This window comes from Ruditapes philippinarum, unplaced genomic scaffold (genome assembly GCF_026571515.1).
Source record: "Ruditapes philippinarum isolate M1 unplaced genomic scaffold, ASM2657151v2 ctg1584_1_1_1_1, whole genome shotgun sequence".
In the NCBI taxonomy this organism is placed as follows: domain Eukaryota; kingdom Metazoa; phylum Mollusca; class Bivalvia; order Venerida; family Veneridae; genus Ruditapes; species Ruditapes philippinarum.
Genome location: NW_026864517.1, coordinates 326,895 through 349,290, shown reverse-complemented (window position 1 = coordinate 349,290; position 22,396 = coordinate 326,895). Strand labels below are relative to the sequence as shown.

At 31.4% G+C, this 22,396-nt stretch overlaps 1 protein-coding gene and 1 non-coding gene across 3 annotated transcripts; one reads left to right on the top strand and one right to left on the bottom strand.

Annotated features, from left to right (window-relative positions):
* Window positions 1-332: 332 nt before the first annotated feature.
* Window positions 333-19,660, bottom strand: LOC132725891 (ras-related protein Rab-8A-like). Of its 2 annotated transcripts, none has more exons than XM_060711082.1 (7): window positions 19,449-19,660; window positions 12,354-12,414; window positions 11,205-11,265; window positions 10,379-10,456; window positions 8,215-8,304; window positions 7,317-7,433; window positions 333-6,303 (listed from the first exon to the last, which is right to left on the bottom strand). In XM_060711082.1, exons 1-7 carry the CDS (start codon window positions 19,570-19,572, stop codon window positions 6,208-6,210), a joined length of 627 nt encoding a protein of 208 aa, XP_060567065.1. In that variant the 5' UTR covers window positions 19,573-19,660; the 3' UTR covers window positions 333-6,207. The 2 variants fall into 2 exon arrangements, with proteins under 2 accessions (XP_060567065.1, XP_060567064.1); XM_060711081.1 differs by lacking the exon at window positions 19,449-19,660 and adding an exon at window positions 13,406-13,598.
* Window positions 19,661-19,879: 219 nt separating this feature from the next.
* Trnag-ucc (transfer RNA glycine (anticodon UCC)) lies at window positions 19,880-19,951 on the top strand. The gene has a single exon. It is a non-coding gene; the product is annotated as a tRNA-Gly (tRNA).
* Window positions 19,952-22,396: the final 2,445 nt, after the last annotated feature.

The following is a 22,396-nucleotide window of genomic DNA, read 5'->3' as shown; positions in this document are numbered from 1 at the left end:
AATAAAACTCCAGAAGTAGATTTTGATGGTATTTGGCAAGGCCTATTTCTTACATTTTTATACATGCATGTCATTTTTCATTAAAATTTGATCAACCATGGAAGGAAGGAAGGAAATGAGAAAGAAGGAAGGAAGGAACAAAAGGAGGGTGGCAGGGAGGGAGGGAGGAAGGAAAAGAGGGTGGCAGGGAGGGAGGGAGGAAGGAAAAGGAAGGAAGGAATGGAGGGAGGGAGGAAGGAAGCCATCTCAGGAATTATATGCAAGAATTCTACTAGACAATACACAAACATACACCTGACCAATAGGTGAACATAAAAATATCAATACAGTGGTAGAATTTATTTCATTTTTTATTGACTGATTTTTGCTTCTTTACAAGCAGATAGTTATATAAAGGTACATGATACTGATGATGCAAATAAAAGATTTTTTAACATATATTGTTATACTTTATAAGTACAGTCACATCAAATAGATGACTGTACTCCCTTCAAACCATAATTCATCACTTCTACAAAAATACATTTTAACACTGTCAAAGCTTGCCAAAAAAAAATTAAAATTCCAAAAAATATACTTGAATTGAGATAATCAGAAAAATTCAAAATTCCAAAAAAATATACTTTAAATAAAATTGAGAAATTGAAAGAGTTGCAACCCTTGTTACTCATATTGGGCTAAGAGTAGCAAAAAAATACAATGTATCATTTATTTTTGAGTTTATTTCTAAATTACATTCATCTTTTTGTTTTCAATGCCATTCTTGATCTATGTAAGAAATTAAAAAATTTATGTTTTTAGGCTTTTGGACCTCAGTGGAGTTCCTTTAACCATACTTATAACTTGTAGTTTCAAATAAATTAAAATAATGAACTGAAACTTTTTTTAATATTCTTTATTAACAAAACCCTGATTGAAAATTTATGATATGAATTTTTACACATTTGTTGCGTTTCAAAAGACTTGAAGTATAAAATATCGAAACAACAAAAATAAATATTGTTACATTTTGGGAAAATTCTTGTTTTATCTATTAAATAAAATGTTGAAGAAAGTTGATATTGTGATTAAGCTTATTAAAAAATTGATGAATTCAATGCAAGCTTTTATAGAAATGATTTATTATAGATTTCATGAAAATATGTTTTAATTTGTTTTGTTTGCTATCTACTAGTGTTAAATCAGACTGTATATTTAGTACATGTATGTGGCCTGACCAGACTGTATGTCATTGTCACTGCTAAATGTTAACAATTTATAATCGAAGAACATTTTAAATTTAAAATATCTATGTACAACAGTTTCCATTCAAAGCCAAGCAAGTTAATCATTTATAAATTTTAGCAGTTTAATAGTTAAAATAATCATAAGAAACTTGTTTATGACAGACACAAATATAAAACCACAATTTTAGTACCAGAATTTTCGTTCACATAATTCATAAAGGGTTAGCTAGTTACGATACCTCTTATGTTATAACAATCATTCGTGAGTCTGTTTCCTTGACTTAAATGTTACTGGTGACATTTGAGGGAACAATTTACAAGTCTTGAACCTACAATCCCTTAGCTGCGAGGCTGCCTTCAAGTTTTCTAAAGCTTAAATTTATATGTTATATTTCGATAAATCCTTTCATATAATTGTCAAATCAAAAGAATTGAGGTGGAAAATATAATCTGCCGTCAATTAGATACATAAACAACAAGGAAACCCCTGGATACCTCTAATCTACCGGTCTGCTCTCTATATAAAATTACTAAAGCAAACGAATAGTTTCCTGATCTTCTATTTTTAGAAACGACCATCAGTGACGCGCTATAAATAGCTCTCATGCCTAACACTGTTTTGAAGAAGGCTTAACAGTGATATAATGCACTTTTCCAAGATAAAAATAGTTAAATACTTATTTCGAAACAAAATAAAAGCTGAAGGCCACATTCAACCTAACCACAGATATATAAGTCGTGTCATGACAAAACCAACATAATGGGTTTGCGCCCAGCATGGATCCAGACCAGCCTGCGCATCCGTGCAGTCTGATCTGGATCCATGCTGTTCGCTATCAGTTTCACTACTTGTTATAGGGTTTGTAAGTGAACAGCATGGATCCTGATAAGACTGCGCGGATGCCCAGGCTGGTCTGGATCCATACTGGTCGCAAACACACTATGTTGGTTTTGTCGTGACACGGCTCATTAGTTAATTCTTTTTATTAAAACTTTACATCAGGACATCCATTTGTGAAATTATTTTCTTAACAATTTAACAAAATGGCAAAATTAGCTGTCAAAAAATGAAACTGTTGCGAAAAATTTCTGATTCTACAGTATTTTACTTTCAATCATGCCTGCAGTGTGGAGCAGAAAATGACCAAAACTTTGACCAAATGAATAAAATACAAACAATACAAGTAAAATATGAGTTGGATACCCCTTTCATTTACTAGTTCATATACATATAATGATACATCAACAGAATATTGTTGTAAACTTGACATAAAACACATTAACAAAATTGCATATTTTATGTTTTAGTGTAACAAACAAAAACATCAACTACTAAGTATGTTTACAAATGAAAAGCATGATATATAAACAAAAAGAAATATATATATAATATATAAAGATTGGCCCAGCCACAGTTTTACTAGCACGCCTTGTCAGAAACTTTAAATAAATTATTGGACTTTATAAAAAAATTTTTTTTTTACTGTGACATGAAAGTGACATAACTTGATAGGATTAAACATTTGTTACACCAGAGGAAGGAAAAAATATCAGGGTAGAACCACCCACAGTCCTTACTGTTAACTTTCTTCTTAGAAGATATATTATGCAAAAAAATATTATTTAGATCTATTAGAGATTAAACTTTATGTTAAATAATATGACAACTTTGAACATATTAAACATCCTGCCATGATAAGAAACTAAAGGAAAGAAAACAGAAAACAATGACTGTCTAACAAAGGTGGTTTCTTTACAGGGTTGGGTTTGGGTTTTTTACGCCACACTAACATAGAAGATATCATATGGCGACTTTCTAGCTTTACTGTTGGAGGAAGACCTCAGGTGCACCTCCATGCATTATTTCAAGCATGAGTGAGAATCTCAGTATAGGCACTGTTATGTATTCTAAGCTTAATAAGGGTCCATCTGCCCTTTCACCATTCATGTCATTATTTTGTCAATTATAGCTTTATAAACTCTTTCAAATACTTTAACCTTATTTATATTGACAAAGATATTCAGATTTCTGTAAATTACATGATGATGTTTTACCACTGGACCACTGCTTTCCTTAAACAGAATTTTACAAAATATCACTTATTATTCAGACAGCATGTAAAATGGAATAACATTCATTGCAACAAATCTGCATTTTTGAGTATGAAAACATCAAATATACAACTGGGTACTGAACTGATTATCTAAATATGAAATACATTTTGTAATAATCAATTAGTTAATTAAACAATTAACACTTAATGTCATATTCATTTTGTAATAACTTATTAATTAAACAATTAACACTAAATGGCTTGAGATTAAAATCAAATCAGATTAGTGAAATGCCAGCCTTACACACTTCACACATTCATATAGACTTGTATATACCATCAGTATAGTGTGTGCAGGCATTATCCTCTTTACTGATTCATGATGACTGCTCATATTTTAACTTTTTACTGTTCAAAGATATACTGGGCTCATTTTTAAGTAAAATATTTTTATTGCCGAAATTAACTGAAATCAATAAAAATTCTTACTGAATATGTCTTATTTTATAAAAGAACGTACAAACTATGTATGGAGGGCTGCATTCCCTATTACAGGTCAAGTTAAGTTGGTGTTTTGTTTAAAAAAAAAGTGCTTGTTTTTTTAAATGACACTATATATTCAAATTGTGTTAATTCACATTTTCTGTAAAATTTAAAATATTATACATCTACTTTTTGTGAAGACAAAACTTGTTTATTTTATATTAAAAAAGAGACTGTATAGCAATTTTTAATATTTACAAATATCAAATTTAAGTTATGTACATTTTTAATTAAACAGCTTAGAATATCAAAGGACTGCTTCATAATGAAATCACGGCAAGTATATCAAAGTTTAGGTACAGATTGAAGAGAATTGGTCTGTAATGGCAGGTTCATAATAAAATAAATTTTTACTTTCATAGTATTTAGTTTCAGATATAACAACAAACCACGAAAGAATTTTATATGGATGTTGTTGTTGTTGGCAAGTATGAGATACATGATCCGATATTACACATATTTGTATAGCAGATAATAAAATGTTTTAGAACAAAATATTATTATTCATCATATAAATTAATATTCATGCTAAATCACTAAGAACTTTATTAAAAGTTTGCTTTTTTTTCAAGCAATATTTCAAATGATACATTTCTATGGTTTTTATCAATATTTGAAATACTTATGGAAAATGTGCCCATTGTAGATCAATCTACTTTAAGATGATACACCTATGTAAAATGTTACAATTATGTTAAATTAAAGAAACATTAATGCATTCCTGAATATTTTATTAAATATCTTTACACAAAAAAAAACTCAAGTTTGTGAGTGATATTTAAATCAACATAGTTTTAAGTTCTAACACTTAATTATAAAAAATAATAACTTTTCATTAAATCAAAGTGTGGAAACATTATACCTGCAATGATGAAGCTCAAATATTTTATACTTGAACTATGCCATTATATCAAACAATATTGAAACCCAGTCCAGAAATTCAAATTTTGAGGGCTTATAATCAACTGAATAGATCTGAAATTTCAAAATTTGAGAAAATGAACAGTTCTTGCTTACTTTTGACAGAAAAGTATTACTACATCAAGGCATACTTCAAACAATAATGTTGTTACTTATTTTTTTTTAATCAGATAATAATAAAATACAGTAAAGCACAAGGATAAATTTTGAATCAAATTACCATAAATACAAAAGTTAAGAGATTTCTGCACTGTTTCCTGAAACGTACCTTAAATATCCTGGCAAATCAAAGTTTGTATGGACTTTATATACAGCTTTTTATTGCCACTATTGTCCATTTCCTATTACAAGACACATTTTTGAGTCTTAAATTTCAAATATAGAGTGGGGAGTGCGTCTTTTTATCGAAAACTATAGAAAAAACTGATTGAAAAATTTACAAATTTCAGTATGCCATTCTTACTTTTATATATAACATTTAACATAAGCTTCAAATTCCAAGAAAATTCCCCAAAATATGTACAAAAGCTGTAAGAATGTAAATTAGTAACAAATGCTTGTGGCCATAAATAAAATTTGCCTAAAAGCATAATAAAACAGCCAATATGCAGGACCAACATGTTATAATTAGAGAGGGGAACCAGGATTGAAATGGAATTATGCCATTGTTCAATTTTGAATTTGTGCCCAGAATCAACCAATGGGATGCTGAGGTTTTCAATCTGGTCCCCAACCTTAGGTTTTATCAATTCTCACTAATTTCTTTTCCAACAAGAAAATATCTAAGAAACGAATGCCTCCTGATTCAGAACAGAAAGGCATTTACCAAAATTTGCAAAAATGTATTAGAATTTAAAAGGTTTACTTAATCTAATTTTAAAATAAAAGAACTGATATTTAAAACTCGAGGAAGCAAACAATAAAACAATAAAAAACAAATATAATCTTACCCTTGGCTAAGTTAGTCTATGCTATTGGATGAGCAATAGTTATAAAAGATATTGGAAATAATGCACATGTAGATTAAAGACATCTGCCTTTTAACCTTCATGCTTACCTTATCAGTCTTCATTTATAAGTATAAAAATTATATAATGGACATTTAAACACAAATTTACTATGTCATTAAATAGTTCTATATACTATATACATGAACAAATCATAAACTATACACAAAGCGTATTGCTGCAGTTATTTCAAATGCCAATCAAAATGCTTGGTGCATTTGAGTAACTACATATATCAGCCAATTAGAAATAGTCTTTTATTTCACATGTGACCTGGCGATCCCATTCATGCGAAGAAATGGGTTTATTTTTTTTCTGCTGGTTTTGAAATTTAGGTCACATTTTCATATGCACTCAGAACATTTCCATCCATAAATATTTCAAATTGACCAATAAAAATAAATCTTTTAAAACATCTGTCCAATCAGATTTATATTTGAGATTTGAACTGTCCAATCAGAGAATAGTACATTTCCACCATGCTTTTTTGGGCTGGCTTTGATTTGCAGTCAATTTGTGACCCCCTCCACCTTTCGGTGCTGATGATGCATCCTGTAATACAAAGCAAGACAATATTTACAACTTTACAATGGCTTATAATTTAACAAAAATTGTTTGCATGGGTAGGTTTTATTTTTACAGTTATTTTTTCCCCAGAGCAAAATATTAAGCAAAAGCAAAAGAAGGCCAAGAATTACATTTATACAAACAATTGTTTTTATTTTGCATGCAGTTATTTCATTGAATATCCAGAAAGTGAGCCATGAAATCTAATCAGTCAGGTAACACTACACAATCAGGACGTTTATAGCAGGGTATATCCAAACATTTATCAACTAGGTTATTATCATACAAGTATGCATTAGCAAATATTTGCAAGTATACAAACAAATATCATATAATTTCATGGTATTAGCCAATTGGCTCAAGTTCTAAACAAGCTATGCTGTTGTATGTTGGATACAGCTATATCTAACATACATATCAAAGCCACATTAGTTGTAGGTTATGTCACTCCATCACATTTAAGGATTAATTTTGTTAGAAATAAAAATTAGAGGCAAAAGGCATGTACAAATTTGTGGAAATTTTGGAAGGCTGGGCATATAATATTATTATCAAAGAAAATAACTGGCAACATAATTGCTATAAACAAGCTGATCAAATACAGCATACCACAATAGCTAATAATGAAGCTGTATTTTAAATTTGTTTTTTCAACTTTAAGCTAAAATTTAGCTCTTCATATGATTTAGTCTTGAGCCATGTAACTCAATCAACACCCAATTTAAAACCACTAAAATAGTTGTTCTGTAACAGTCAACATCAAATAAGGTCTGTTTTATATTAACGCACCTTTGAAAATATTAAGGCACCTTTGAAAACTGCCATCAATAACCAGTTGCCTATATAGTCACATACACCTAAGGGGAGGGCCAATCGCTAATGATGTAAGAACTTGGGCCCAAACCTTTTGCTATTTGTTATTTTGAAACCAATTTGTTTCTCTGTATATTTACATGTATATATTAGCAATAAAATATGATTAAACTATAGTCACATACCAATTTCCTGTCCATTTTTGCCTTTATATCTCTAGCTAAGGTGAAAAAGGCCTCTTCAACATTTATACTGGCTTTAGCACTTGTTTCCATAAATTTTATTCCATGTTCAATAGCAAGCTGAAATAAAACCAGAAATTTAAATATTCATATTGATAAAGGAACATTAAAGCTACATGCTCCAAGAAAATCAAATTTGAGAAAAATGTACTAAGAATTTTGGAAAAGTAAAAAGATTCGAGATTCAAGAAATCATTCACATGTTATGTATGATAAATGACTGATATTTTAGTATTCATAACTTTATATCTATTGCGTTACTAACGCAGAAAGGACTATTATCACATATTTTTATAACTTTGGTAATTTAAGCAGTTTGAAAGTGCCATAAATGTTGTGTAAATTACCCTCTGATAGTGGCATCATAATATACTTTTAAATATATTTCCAAATTTTCATGAAAATTAGCTTGAATCTGTAGGCTTGCTGTTTTAAAGCTATCTATTCTATGAAACCAAAACAACATGTCTAATATCAATGATGATTTTATAAAGGTTTTTTTTGTTTCTCTTGTCTAAAATGGCTGTGGGTGTATTTGATTTGTTTACTCTCGCCACTGGAATGAACCATATGGGCCAGCATAAATAGAATAGCAGTAAGGTTAAAACCCGGCCTTGAGGTTAAAAAACTTTTTTTCAAAGCTTCTCAAATCTCCAGATTTTCATTGGTCAGTGTACAATCTGTGCTGGTTCCTGACCAATCAAATTTCTGAGATTCTGAATTTGAGCTGAGAAAATTTGTTTACAATCTCAGACACTGGAATTGTACTTTTTCTCGTTTGGAAATTTCTTCATGTATGTTTGTAAGCAAGACTATATATAAAGTTTGTGACAGCACTGACCTGTTCACCTTTCTCTTTACTGACTTGTCGTTTGTCGTTCATATCACATTTATTACCTAGTATCATCTTCTCTACGTCCCTTGATGCATGCTGTAATAAAACAATTAACATTCAATGTTTAAAATAATACTGTAGTACTTAAAGTCCCATTAAAGCTCCAGAAATATTTCTAATTTTATTTCTCAAAAGCTTTTTAATAATGGCTCAAAAGCTTTTTAATATTGGTGTACTTTTATAATATCCAAAATGTTACTTATTGGCCAATTACCTGAACCATCTTTTTCATCTGTTGTTTTTTGCCAAATTATTTCACATTTATAACTTCTTTCAACTAACAAGCTCTAAAACCATTGTTTAAACATTATAAAATTCATGTTAGCCCTTTCTGAAGAAGTAAAAATATATAATTATGTTTCTTAGGCTGCTGGCTAATGGCATTCTATGACTGTGTTCTTCAAATGTTGGCAACAAAAATAAAGCTACTTAAACCAAAGTTAAACAATCAAAAAACACAAGAGTGCCACCAAGGTGGGCTTATATTAGTTTGACATTAAATTTGCATGAAAAAACACACACACACAAAAAAAACAACCAGCCAACCAATATTACATTTGACATTAGAAATTCAGCAAAATTTTGATATTTTTTAATCATCTGCTTTAAAAGAGTACATAGCTGAAAATAATGAAAATCAAACCTGATTTGGAGCATTCTATAAAATAAATTTCAAAAAAGACTGCCAGACAAATTTGATTTATTACATGTATACAATTTCCCATCAGTTCTGTCATAAGAGTTCTTTTGTCAAAGTATAAAATCAAACCCGTAAATAAATAACCAAGTTATGATTATCTTAGCTAAATACAATATTTGACTGACAGTTAAGGTCATATAAAGGTCAAGATCATATTTGAATTACTTTACATGTCAGTAGTGTTATAAGTGTTCTTTTGTCCAATTATACATCAAATATATAAATAAATTATAAAGATATGGCCTTGTCACTAACTTGACCTTTAGTGTCAAGGTTTGTTGTGTCCATGTCTGAATAGTCATGAAGACCATCCATTTTTATGGCCAATTAAAGAAAAACAAGCAAAGTTCAATAATTTGACATTCAAGGTCAAGGTCATTGATGAGAGAAGGTCATAATCCATTTGATCTTCATAAATGTCTTGTCCTAAGGATTAATGTATCCAAATATGAATACAATCCATTCATAAATAACAAAATTATAGCCAATTACAGCAAATTCAAGAAAATGTCAAATATTTTACCTGTAAGGTCAAGGTGATTTATGAGTAAAGATCAATTTCAATCTGGTCAACTTAAAGGTTCTATTGTGTCTAAGTATGAAGGCAATCCATTGAAAAATTATGACCAATATTAAAGATTTCAGAAATGACAACATGTTGTAGCAATAGCTCATTTTTTCTTTAGAATAGTTGAGCTAAATATCATATGATATGGGATTTCATTCTATCTTAGGTAAATTAAACACTTTCACCTTATATCCTTTAATCATTAAATGAGCAGCATCGCGACAAAACCAACATAGTGTGTTTGCGACCAGCATGGATCCAGACCAGCCTGCGCATCTGCTCAGTGTGATCAGGATCCATGCTGTTCGCTTACAAACCCTATTACAAGTAGAGAAACTGATAGCGAACAGCATGGATCCTGATCAGACTGCACAGATGTGCAGGCTGGTCTGGATCCATGCTGGTCTCAAACACATAACGTTGGTTTTGTCGCGACGCGCCTCAAATGATTTCTGGAGATGCTGATTCAATTAATCTTGAGTGCTTTATAGTACAGAGTAGTCTCAATAATGTATTAAACTCATAAAGGGGAATAATTCAGTCAAATTCAATTTTAGGGTAATGGCCTGTGGTGTTGGACCTAGATCTACAATTATGATCTGGAACACAATTGTCTGAAGTTTCAAGTCACTTAGTGGACATCTTCTGCGGTAAATGAGAAATGACACTGCACACAAAACTTTAATAAAATGTTATGCCCAGATATTAATAAATAGGAGAGCTCAACTGTTCCTCAAATAGTCAAGATATAAATAATTTCATACTCAAATTATTCATTATAAGTGTTTAACATCATAGTTTATTATATCTATATGTTTCAAATGATCTTGTACAAGTCTTACCTCCTCTATATTTCTAATCCAGTTCCTGATATTGTCAAATGACTTTTCGTTTGTAATATCATACACTAACATTATACCCTGCAAATAAGAAACATGTGAATATAGTAAGAATAATGAATCTGTATTGGTACAGAGCTCTTTCATGGGTGGCATATCAAACAAATGGCTTTATGCAAAATATTTACATGACCATAACTATACATATTTTGCACAAAAATAATTCAATAAAACAGTAAGAAAGACAAAACATGAGGTGCTCAAACATTTCAGAGAGCCCATTTTTGTACAACTGCACAAATGCTTCATAAAACAATAACCTCAAACTGAGCCTTGTTGTTTCAGTGTTTGTGTATTTTTGTTTAAGTTATTTACATTGTAACAGTCATTATGGTGATTTTTCGGCTGAATGAAGAGCCTTTCAGTTACAACAGGGCTTCAAATACAACCATTGACCCCATGTTTGATAGCTGCATAGCCTCTTTAAATGAAAGAATCTTACATCTTTATTTGGATTCAAACACCAAGCAGTAAGGGGCAAGTAATTTGAGCTAAGCAACCTGAACAACTCGTCCTGGGAAGTGCTCAAAATTAATGTTTGATTGTTTGTTTATGTACATGCACTTTTTGAAATTTTTCCATACAAAAAAAAAAAAAAAAAGCAAACATATGAAACTGGTCAAGTTTTGTAAAAATCCATAAATAAGCACGTTCTCTTCAATAAACACAAAATTGGTCCCAACATGCTGATCTTGATAGTTTACAGATAGCTATATTATACTATATAAATATAATTTCTGACTATATATATATATATATTTATATTTACCATAGCACCTCTGTAGTATGCTGTTGTTATAGTTCTGAATCTCTCCTGACCTGCAGTATCCCTGTTATAACATCAATATATAAACATTTATTATATATTTTATAACAGCTGTGTACAATATAAGTAAGGCAGTTCAAAATGATGTATTTTTGACTATTTCGCTTGCATAACTGCATAGGAAGACTAACTTTCAGGTATTTGATTACCCAATTACATTGGTTTATAAATGACTGAAAATTTTAATTACCCTGTAATTTTGAAGGGTTTGGTATTACCCATTTACCTCTGAAAGTTAATCTGGAGCTCTGACTGATTATTTCATTTGTCATAATGTACCATTCAACTATGATTTAGGACTAGGCCTGTTATGAGTTTTGGACCTGTCCATTATCAATTTGAGGGATGAAAATTTGAAACCAGTCAGCCAACATTTCCAGGTGAGGCTACAGGGATATACAGGATTGATTCAGCCTGACCTGGCTCTATACTGGTGGTTAAGGAACATAACATTTATCATCATACAATCAGCTGATTGAGAATGTCGTCATTTTGATAACAAAGATAACAAAGATTTAACACAAATATTTGTCAGTGTCACATGCCCTTATTCTATTCAAATACCTTATTACACCATCATAATTTATATCTTACACTTGATAAAAACAAATTCAGGAAGTTTTTTTAGAAATGAAATTTTATCTCGTTTTGAAGTAAAATTTATGAAAGCTGAAAAGTTTTAAATGCCAGTCACTATAATTTTACAACTACAACAAATAAAACTACTCAAGCACTTTTAGCAGACTTTAAAGGCTTAAGCCCTTGTTGAAATGATCTGATGATTAAATTTATAATACAAATTTATACAATTATATTCTACATGTACAATAAAATGGCTGTAAATCAAATGTTTCGTGCTTTGAGCATACAGGTCATGCCGAATGTACATTTTTTTGTGATTCCTCTGCGATCAAGGCTTAAGCCAACTTCCTAAACTGCCATGATTCTCCAAGTGAAACCACGGAGATTTACCTGATAAACTATTGTACCATTCTTGCTTACTTTTTTTGAAATTTCACCAGATCAAGTCAAAGATCAAGTCCATTATTTCAGTACATGTAATGTTCTATAGTAACATATTTTAGCACTCACCATATCTGTAATTTTATTTTCTTTCCATCTAATTCTATAGTTCTTATCTTGAAATCTATACCTGAAAGAAAGGGAGAAAAAAATAATTTAATCACTCATATAATACATATTGGTTGGCAGTAGACAAAAATAAATATGGTACATGTACAAATAATTTGATACATGTACATGTACTTTTGTTTTTAAAAATTAACTCATTTAGACTACAACTGGTTAAACATGCTAGTATTTTCATTTAAACCAAATCAAATATTTATTTAGGGTTGCCACATTCTAAATGAAAACAGCAACAACTAGTGCAGGAGTTGAACCTGGATTTTTTTTACTAGGGTTACAATATTTTGACTTGAGTTAATACATACTCCACTCTTAGATGGGGTTACGCATTCTACTAGTTTTCCTGTGGAGCTCATGAGTCAAATTTTGATTTCCTTAAAGTAACATCTAATCTCTTGATGTGATATTATTTTTTTCATGCATATTTTTAAATATAACAGCCAAATCAGGGGAAGTCATTTGCCCACCCATCCCCAATACACACATGAACACTGAACTTGGTAATGAGTGAAGTATGAAGTCTTTGGCTTCAATGTAAGCATATAATTTATTGATAACAAATTCCTTATTATTAACAATGGACAAGTCCAAATTCAAGGTAAGACAAGTTTATTATTGAAGTAAAAGGGTTTAGCTTAAAAAGTTATATAATTATCTGAAATAATCTACACAATGTATGTAATGTAACTACATGTATTACAATTTAAACAATACTGCAATAACAACATTTGTATTTTATTATTAGCACTGATATTATATATATTTTGTACAATATTGCCAAGTTTGACCCTTCACACGTAAGAACTATTTAATATTACCTCTATTGAACTTTAATTAATATTTTCCCTTTAGCAAGACTTCTTATGATACATAAACTTATGTGACAAGAGAAGTCATCTTTAAGGTCACCATCTAACAGAATTTTTATATCATTTGCCAGTTACAGGCAGTGGGGATATATAACGATTAAATAGTAGTCAGTTTCGATAAATTACCTATGGTACTTATAAACATCGGAGTGTAGGTTTTATCGCAATATCGAAACATAATTGACGTCTTCCCAACTGCCGAATCACCAATCAGAAGAATTTTTATCATGTATCTAACTTCTTCTTGCACAACACTGTCAACACCCTCGTAAATTGGGCAATTCATATCGTCATCGGAAGACATTTTTATTTTAATATATACAGCATACGTTACAATTAAAGTTTTCTAGAAGTGTTTTACATGTATGTCTTAAGGTTTTCAATTACTGAGCACTTGTTGGAACAGATGAAGAAAATCTGCCAAACTCTTACTTCCTGATTTACTCCTTTGAATTAATAACATTAATGGTAATTTCTATTCAGTAAATTGACGATCAATCCAAATAAAGAATATCACTGCAAAAATTGTTCACTAATTAATCTCATTAATTTAAATATATTAGCTTTTATTCCATATCACTTGTATAATCTCTGGGTAAACATAGCTAGCATTTTATGAATCAACCAGGAACAGATTTTTGTCTAACATTTTCAAGTTTCGATTTCAGCTATGTTATATATACCCATAAAAGCTACCTTATCACAAAATATTTGAGATTGATATCAACACTTAATACTGTGAAAGATAACCTAAAACAATGTGTAATATAATCAAGAGGACACTGTGCACCCCAACATCAAACAAAGAGAAACAGATTATATATTACCCTATATAAATTATAATTTGGTATAGTTTGGGAACAGATTCCACAGAAACTCGATTTGAATCTTCTTTTTTTTTGGACAGGAACAGTTTATTGTCCTTTCTTTTTTAAATACGTACATACACCAAAATCACTGGTTTGGAATCAACAGGTGCTGTGCTTGTGGATATGGCTTTAAAATTTGTTTTTTTGTTGTTGTTTTAACTTAAATTGTAGACAAATTTCTTTATTTCTTTGGTTGCTAAAAGCAATAATAACTTGACAAGTGTATGTCACCAATAATACAGAAATTTAAATAATGAACACTTGCTGTATAACAAGCAGCTCTTAGCATTTGAACATACATGTAACAACCCTTATATAATAAATTATAATACTTCATGTAATTCAACTACTATGTATAACTTAGAGGCCTGTAAAATAGATACCACCATGTAACTTTATACTTTCATGTTTTTTTCTATCTTTTCACTCATTTTTTTGCAATTCATAACAGTAACATTTAACAAATAATAAAGTTCACAAATTAGGCCAAAAACAACAGTAATGCTCCAGTTACAGGTCGCCACAATATCGCAGTCAGGTTATGATCAATAAAATAAATGTTTTCCTGTTGAGTATAGTTTAATATATATGTTATCAGATCCTCATAATTTTACCTTGCCCCTATCAAGATATGGTTTAAGCCACATATCAAACATTCACATGACTATGAGAAAAAGTCATCCATACATGAGTCATTGTCTTTAGATAGCCATAGATCTATAAAAACACTTCAATAAGATATCTTTAAATGATAATGAAGTTTGATAAACATTTGAAGGCCTATTAAATCTTAGTTTCACAGTATTGTTATCATAACAATAATGTCAAGGTAGTTATTTGACAGGTAGAGTTAGTTGGCTGTTTTTTGCTGGGAGTTAGTTGAATAGACAATAGTAGTTGCAAAGTTAACTGAATACTAAAGGATGTTGTTTTGTTTGTTTTTTTGTAAGTTACTTTTTGAAAACCTGCCAATTTTATTTGTTTTTAATTGAGTAAGGGAGCAAGAGGATAAAATTTTAAAATATGACATATAGATATTTTCAAAGATAATGCTTTATTTTCATTTTAACTAGATTAAATCCCTGAAGAAATAAAGAATATCACTGCAAAAATTTAGAATTATTATTTACTGGAATAAGGAAAATTCTAAGTTTAATCGAAAGACAATTTGGAAAATATTGAAGCTAGAGTTTTGAACCTCATCATATTACCATTTAATATTATATGGGAGTTGATATGAAGCATTAATTTTAACTTTACAGTTAATCCTTTGACATAAAGAAAAGCAAAAAATAACATTTTTATAAAAAATCCAAGTTCAAGGGGGGATAATTCTGAAAATATTCATGCTAGAGTTACGAATCTTGTCACACATGATGCGGGTGATACATGTAATAAGTAACACATATTTAAAGTATAAGAAATAAAGAAGTAAGAAATAACATTTTAAAGGAAAAATCTAAGTTCATGGGATTTTTTTTCAGGAAAATCCTAAGTTCAGGGAGATAATTCTGAAAATATTGCTTCTTCTTTAGAGTTATGAACCTTGTCACACAAGATGTTGTTGATGATAAGGAAAATACATTTGAACTTGATACTTGAAGAACAAGCAATTATCATAGTATTGCAAGCAATCCATAAGTCCCCTACCGGTTAGAACCCCAGCAACATTCTGAAGGGCCATTGGCCATTCACTTATGTCTCTATTTTAAGTAAATTTGTTGAAAAAGTTCTTTAAAAGTGATCACAGGAAACAGTTTTTATGTACAGACAGATAGATAGACTGAAGGACACTCTAAAGTTATTTTTTTAAGCATCCCTGTTATCAAAATATAACATTTTAATTTTAAAAGCAAAATTATTAAAAAGGAGATAACTCTTGAAATAAAGATGCAAGACATCATACACGATGTCAGTGTAACAAAGAACAATTACGGGTAGTAATGAAGGTGTTGATAATGAATGTTTGTTTTGAATTTGAAGTAAAAGAAAGTTAAAAAAAAAACAATATTTTTTTCATGAAAATTCTAAGTTCAAGGGAGGAAATTCTGATAAATTTTGTGCTAGAGTTGTAAACCTTGTCACATATGATGTGGTTGATGACTAGAAACTTATATTTAACGTTTGAAGAAAATACCTTAAGAAATAAAGAACTTATAGTGAAAAAACGTAAAAACTAGAATCAGAAATCTTGAAATTCAGTCTATTTGTTGCCATAGCAACCAGAATTTTCAACATAGGAAGAAAAGAAAAGGATGTGCATAATCTCCAGACTGCCATCTACCCATATTTAAAGTTTCATAAAAATATTTTCAGTACTTTTTGCGTTATCACTGGATCCAGGTTATGTGTAAAATTTGCCATATTTTCAGTCTATTTGTTGCCATAGCAACCAGAATTTTCAACATAGGAAGAAAAGAAAAAAACGTGCATAATCTCCATACTGCCATCTATCCATATATCAAGTTTCATAAAAATATTTTCAGTACTTTTTGCGTTATCACTGGATCCAGGTTATGTGTAAAATTTGCCATATTTTCAGTCTATTTGTTGCCATAGCAACCATAATTTTCAACATATGAAGAAAAGAAAAAGACGTGCATAATCTCCATACTGCCATCTATCCATATATCAAGTTTCATAAAAATATTTTCAATACCGGTAAACCGGTAGGAGACTAATAAAAAAATTATAGCAAAAAATATTTTACAGCACAAAAACTTTAATCTGATAATCTGGAAACGGACGCTGGACGAGTAGGACAGCTCTCCATAATTTATACTTAAAATTGGCCTACTGTTTTCACAACTTTTTGGGTGAATAAGCAGTCAAATTCGGTTTGTTTGGAAATTTAAGTATACTGATTTAATTTTTGTTTCCATTATTACTGCACCAATTTTTCATTCTTTTGTCATTTGCTACATTGTGGAGTGGTGATAAAAACATTTATCTGTTAAAACAATATTCACTCTTGTTGATACGGGTACAGGGAATACAGTGGTGCCTGACCAATACAGATGTGACCTTTGAAGGTCAGCCTCTCTCTTGCATCCTGGTCTTTTACTGGGTGGAGGCAATATTCCCACAAGTGCCAGGTTTGAGCCCCTGTAAAACCTTGTGACATTTGGCACCCAATAAGGTTTTTTTACTGGGGGGGGGGGGGGGGGGGGCTGGTTTTTATGTTGCACCAACATGGCAATTTTCCAGCTGTACTGGTGGTGGAAGACATTAGATGGTCCTGAGTCAGTGGATTATTATTTAATACAGGGGTGAGCACCATAAAATTATGACATTATTCATGTTGTTATAATATAGAAATGGTAAAAATTAAAATCATGTGTGGGAAAATGCTTTGATTCATGATAAACATGTTACACAGTTAAATGTCTCTGTTTCTCATTAAAAATATACAAAGACATGTATTGGAATACAAAGACTACTACATATATTGGACAAGTCAACTGTGAATTTTCAATAAACAATTGTGAAAAAAATAACTCTTTGGAGTTGTGAAATTTCTGCCCTAAAACTGTGTTTGAAAACCGCTGAATTTAATAATAAAAGCAAACTGATTTTGAGAATTCTTGCTTTCTATCAGCAAATTTCACTCGTCCTGCTGGACGAGCATACAACGAATTTGAATGCGTCCTGCGTCGATGTCTACTTGTAATTTATGAGCAGACAAGTGGAATTTTCGATCCCTGATTGGTTTGTAATTGCTTAACAGTTTTGTGTTTGTTTGTGTGCCTAACTCTAATATTATTGTAAAGTCTGCTTCATAAAAACGTCACTGTAAGTCGAAAGGTTGTATGAATGTGTTTCACTTATATTTCACAATAATATCCCCGTAAAACATATTCTTGCTTAAGTAGGATATTTCTTTTTAACAGTTCCACTTAGTTTAATAGTATAAGAACTGACATGTCTTGTGCAATATACTGTCGTTGTGCTTAATAAATACATTACAATGAACTTGATATATTTCCTTGTTTCAAGTTCTTATATTATGATGATCCTGGTAAGAATTTATTTATAAGGTCAAACACCACTATATTTCGGTTAGGTCAGTGACCACCACAACATTAGCATATTTGTAATTTATTATTCTTTTCAAAATTCAAAGGCTATATACCAAATTCAAAAAGTTTTCCCAATGCTTTATTCTGTAAGTTTCATATGGTTGAATCCAAATGCTTAAAGCCACTTTCAGACCATGAAAAAATGTAAAACAGTAGCTATAGTTTTCCGGAAACCAGAACTTACATCAGACATGCAGCTGGTTAATGTAGTTTAAACAATCAAAGACAAAAGTTGATAAACTAAGTATTGCTTTGATTGATGAACAGTAAAAATCTATAGCGGAAAGTCCGAGCGGGGCCAAAGGCCCCGCGAGGGCTGTAGCGCTCTTAGATGACATGTATGACGTGTATCAATTCAAATGAAATCAAATTAAAAGTAAATGAAAATTTCCAAAAAATATATATCCTATACCTAATGAGCTGTAAAAAAATCCTTAGTTAACTGGGCGCCGCCATTTTGAAATTCTTTTGAGCTAAATATAGATATCACAGCGCTTTTAATGAGCGTCTACATAATTCAGACTATTGCTAGCAGACGCATGCTAAAGAACACTTCCGGTGAAAGAATGATGTACAAAATCAGAAAATGAATATTCATTTCATTAATAAGAACTATAGTAACGATAATAATTGTAAAAAGTTACTTTTAAATCCTTTTTGATAAATTAACACATTAAAAATAACGTAAAAACAACAGATGTGATTAGAGATAAACAGAAAATGGCGGACGGGATTTTCCAAACGCCGATGCATGCGCAGTGGTCCCTCTTCCGATAATAGGTTGAACACCACCAATTTATTCGTTTCTGATTACGGTACAAAATACCTGCATTTACTTATTAATGAATTGCATAATAGATCTGGTTAACATATACACTAAACATGTTATGCTTAAATAATAAATCATAAGGGCTTTCCGCGCCATAGGTTGCACCTAATTTCATATTATGCAGTTGTTTAATCACTTTGCTCACAGTTATGCAATAAAAAATCCACAAAACTCAATGCAAACATATGTATCAAGAAATAAATGATTTTTGTGACATCCAATGCACGAATAAAATGATTTTCGGTAAGTATAAAGGTTAAATTGTGACTGTCGCAAACGGATAAAATCATTTGGACTAGGATTCATACTAGTAAACGTAAATATGTTAAAACTAAACCAACAGGTAGTTCCCCACCCACCAAAGTTTGTCCAACTTTATTATTTTTCCTCACCTATAGTTGAAATGAAAGTAGCATTAAAGGCATCTTCTGAAAACCTGAACAATACACAAGTTTTCCCAACACCAGAGTCACCAATTAAAAGTAATTTAAACAAATAATCGTAGGTCTTAGCCATAATTTTAGAGTAAAACTTATTAGGAAACTCCCTTCATTTACGATTGTGGAAGTGACGTCACGAAGTTTCTACCTGCGGTGAAATAGTTAAATTTCTTCATCGTAGGTTTCACTTTAACTGATTTAATTAACATTAAATTGACATCGTTCGCAGAATTATACTTATACAATGCAAAGTCAGGCATTAAAATTGACCATCTATTGTTGCTAGATCATTTGAAAGCCTGTTCATAACCGTAATATTAGTTCTATATTTAGACATTTTTTATACATAATCTATATTTAGTTATGAACACAATTGTATATAAGCGTCGGTGGTGTAAAGGTTAGCATGGTTGCCTTCCAAGCAGTCGATCCGGGTTCGATTCCCGGCCGACGCATTTCCTTTTTTGTTTTTAATAAAAAAAAATTCAATCGATTAAGTACATTTTTTTTATTTAAACACAAAAACGACATTTTAAACGATCTTTGGAATAAACAAAGAGTTTCTGATGTTTTCAAAATCACATGACCCCGGTAATAATGCACAACGTGTCTATATTTTATTTGATACCGCTTTTAATTTTTCTATTATTGACATTATGCCCATCCAAAGGTATAAATGAGTGAACAAGTGAATGTCAAAATAAGTTTTCATTTTGCAATAATTCTTTTTAATGTAAAATTTATTTCACATTAACAATAAACAATGCATGGGTCCAAGCGAATTTTTCGTAAATATCCATTAGAATTTACCTGTAACGTTCGGTTCATAAAAAGAGTGGGGCAGTCTTTTTATATTTTAGACAAATTTAAATTTTATTCTAAACATTTTCCAATATAAACTGTTGGTCAATCACCGTTTTAAGAGACAATCTTTTGAAATTTATTGTCAGTTTAACTCAACATGACTATGAAAATATGAGCATAATGTCACTTTCAGTTTAATTTAGATATAACATAGATATTCTTAGAAGTTTAAGCTTGAATTATTGCGCCACAGCTCTAGCCGTGATTTCACACATTTTCACTCTTCATTAATTTTGGCCCAACTCGTTTGCTATCTTGACAAGTGACCACGTGAAATGAAATATAAGGGGAAAAAAACAAGCTGTACAACAAACACATTATAATGGAGAATGATCCCATCTTATTACCAGGGCTTTTTTGTAAGACAATTCTTTCCCGCAAGCAACTTTCTATTTAATATTTTAATACTAAAGTAATTATTTGTAGGTATGACAAAGGTCAAGCTAGACTTACCGGGAATAAGATAATACAGAATAATTTTTTTGAAATTCAATTACTTTTCTATATAATATGTATTGCAAGATGATTATCAATCATGTCGTATACTATGTAAGTCTAGAGGTATTGTGCAATTTATGTATCAGTCTTAGCATAAATGTATTTACCACAGAACAAATGAGCCGCGTCACGACAAAACCAACGTAATGCGTTTGCGACCAGCATGGATCCAGTAATAGGATTGGTAAGCGAACAGCATGGATCCTAATCAGACTGCGCGGATGCGCAGGCTGGTCTGGATCCATTGCTGGTCGCAAACCCATTATGTTGGTTTTGTCGTGACGCGGCTCAAATGTTTGCTTATAACGAGTGTGATTATTGGAATGATACATGTGTACACAAAATAATAATAAATTGATTTAAAGTTTAAAGCGCCTAACTAAAAGTCATTCCTAGTTTGATTGATCATATTTTTAGTGTAACACCTATATTGCACCTGGAAGTTTTTTTGCGTAATCTCTGGTGACCTTAAAAGTTGTGTTGTGTGTATTTTTCAGGTCCTTATCCGAAGACTGACGGAAAGGGCCGAAAAGTTGCGATGGCCAGTACACACTGGACAATTTCAGGGGTAACACAACAAAACTGCAATTTTCTGAAGCATCTAAATCTGTAGATGGCTAATACATATTTAAGGTCTCATTTTACTTGAATAGTGTTAGTGGCACAGAGATTTTGAAATCTAAATGTAACTGATTTACTTACTATTATAAAGAGAACGAGAATTGCGGGATAGATCAGTCGATAAAACTGCGGAACAATATTGTATGTATGTATGTAGGTAGGTAGGTAGGTAATGCTTAATGAGGGTCCATCCGGCCTTTCAGGCACAAAATGTAGCTTTCGCTGTCGAGTACGGAGACCGGACATGTCACCAGTCATGCCCTTTGAAGCACAAATTGGTGATAATATACCTCCATGCAATTTCCACGGAGTATTAGCCAAAGATATGAATTTTGAACCAAAAGTAGGTCACTGTACGGCGGTCAAGTACAGTAACCTTTGACAATATAAAAGGGTAGCCCTGAAAAGGGCTGTTTGTGCCAGCAAAAGGCCTGCCGTTCAAGCCGTCTAACCGTGCTAGGGGCTCACGCACCCTAGCACACCATCCTCGTCGACTCAGAGCCTACTTTGTAGGGCCACTCCCCTCGGCTTTAGTCAGGACACCGACAGCTAACTTCATGCAATCTAAGTCGTGCCGCCTTAAACGTTACCTCGAGCTGTAGAAAACATGCGAACTTGCCGTCACACACGAAGCATTGGTTCTTTAATCATCTGCCGCTGCCCTGTGTCTTCTCAACGACGTACACGTACCGAGGGGAAGAGAGAAGCAGAAAGATATTCCAAGGGTTAATTGTATACATATAGGTTTGAGTTAAAATATGAAAAACAAGATCAACAAGGAATGGCGACGCTCAACAAACGCACCCCTCCACACGACCCAGCAACACAAAACCACCGACAAGGAGCCCAGCAGGACCCAATCAAAAACAGGAGAGGACACAAGGCAAAGCACGGACGGGGCGATATTTTATTCACCC

Excerpts from the sequence above, each read along its gene's own strand:
- LOC132725891 (XM_060711081.1), bottom strand. The coding sequence starts at position 13,583 with ATGTCTTCCGATGACGATATGAATTGCCCAATTTACGAGGGTGTTGAC. Across the intron at positions 12,415-13,405 it reads GATGTTTATAAGTACCATAG|GTATAGATTTCAAGATAAGA; the intron begins GTAATTTATCGA and ends CCTTTCTTTCAG. Across the intron at positions 10,457-11,204 it reads CATACTACAGAGGTGCTATG|GGTATAATGTTAGTGTATGA; the intron begins GTAAATATAAAT and ends TCTTATTTGCAG.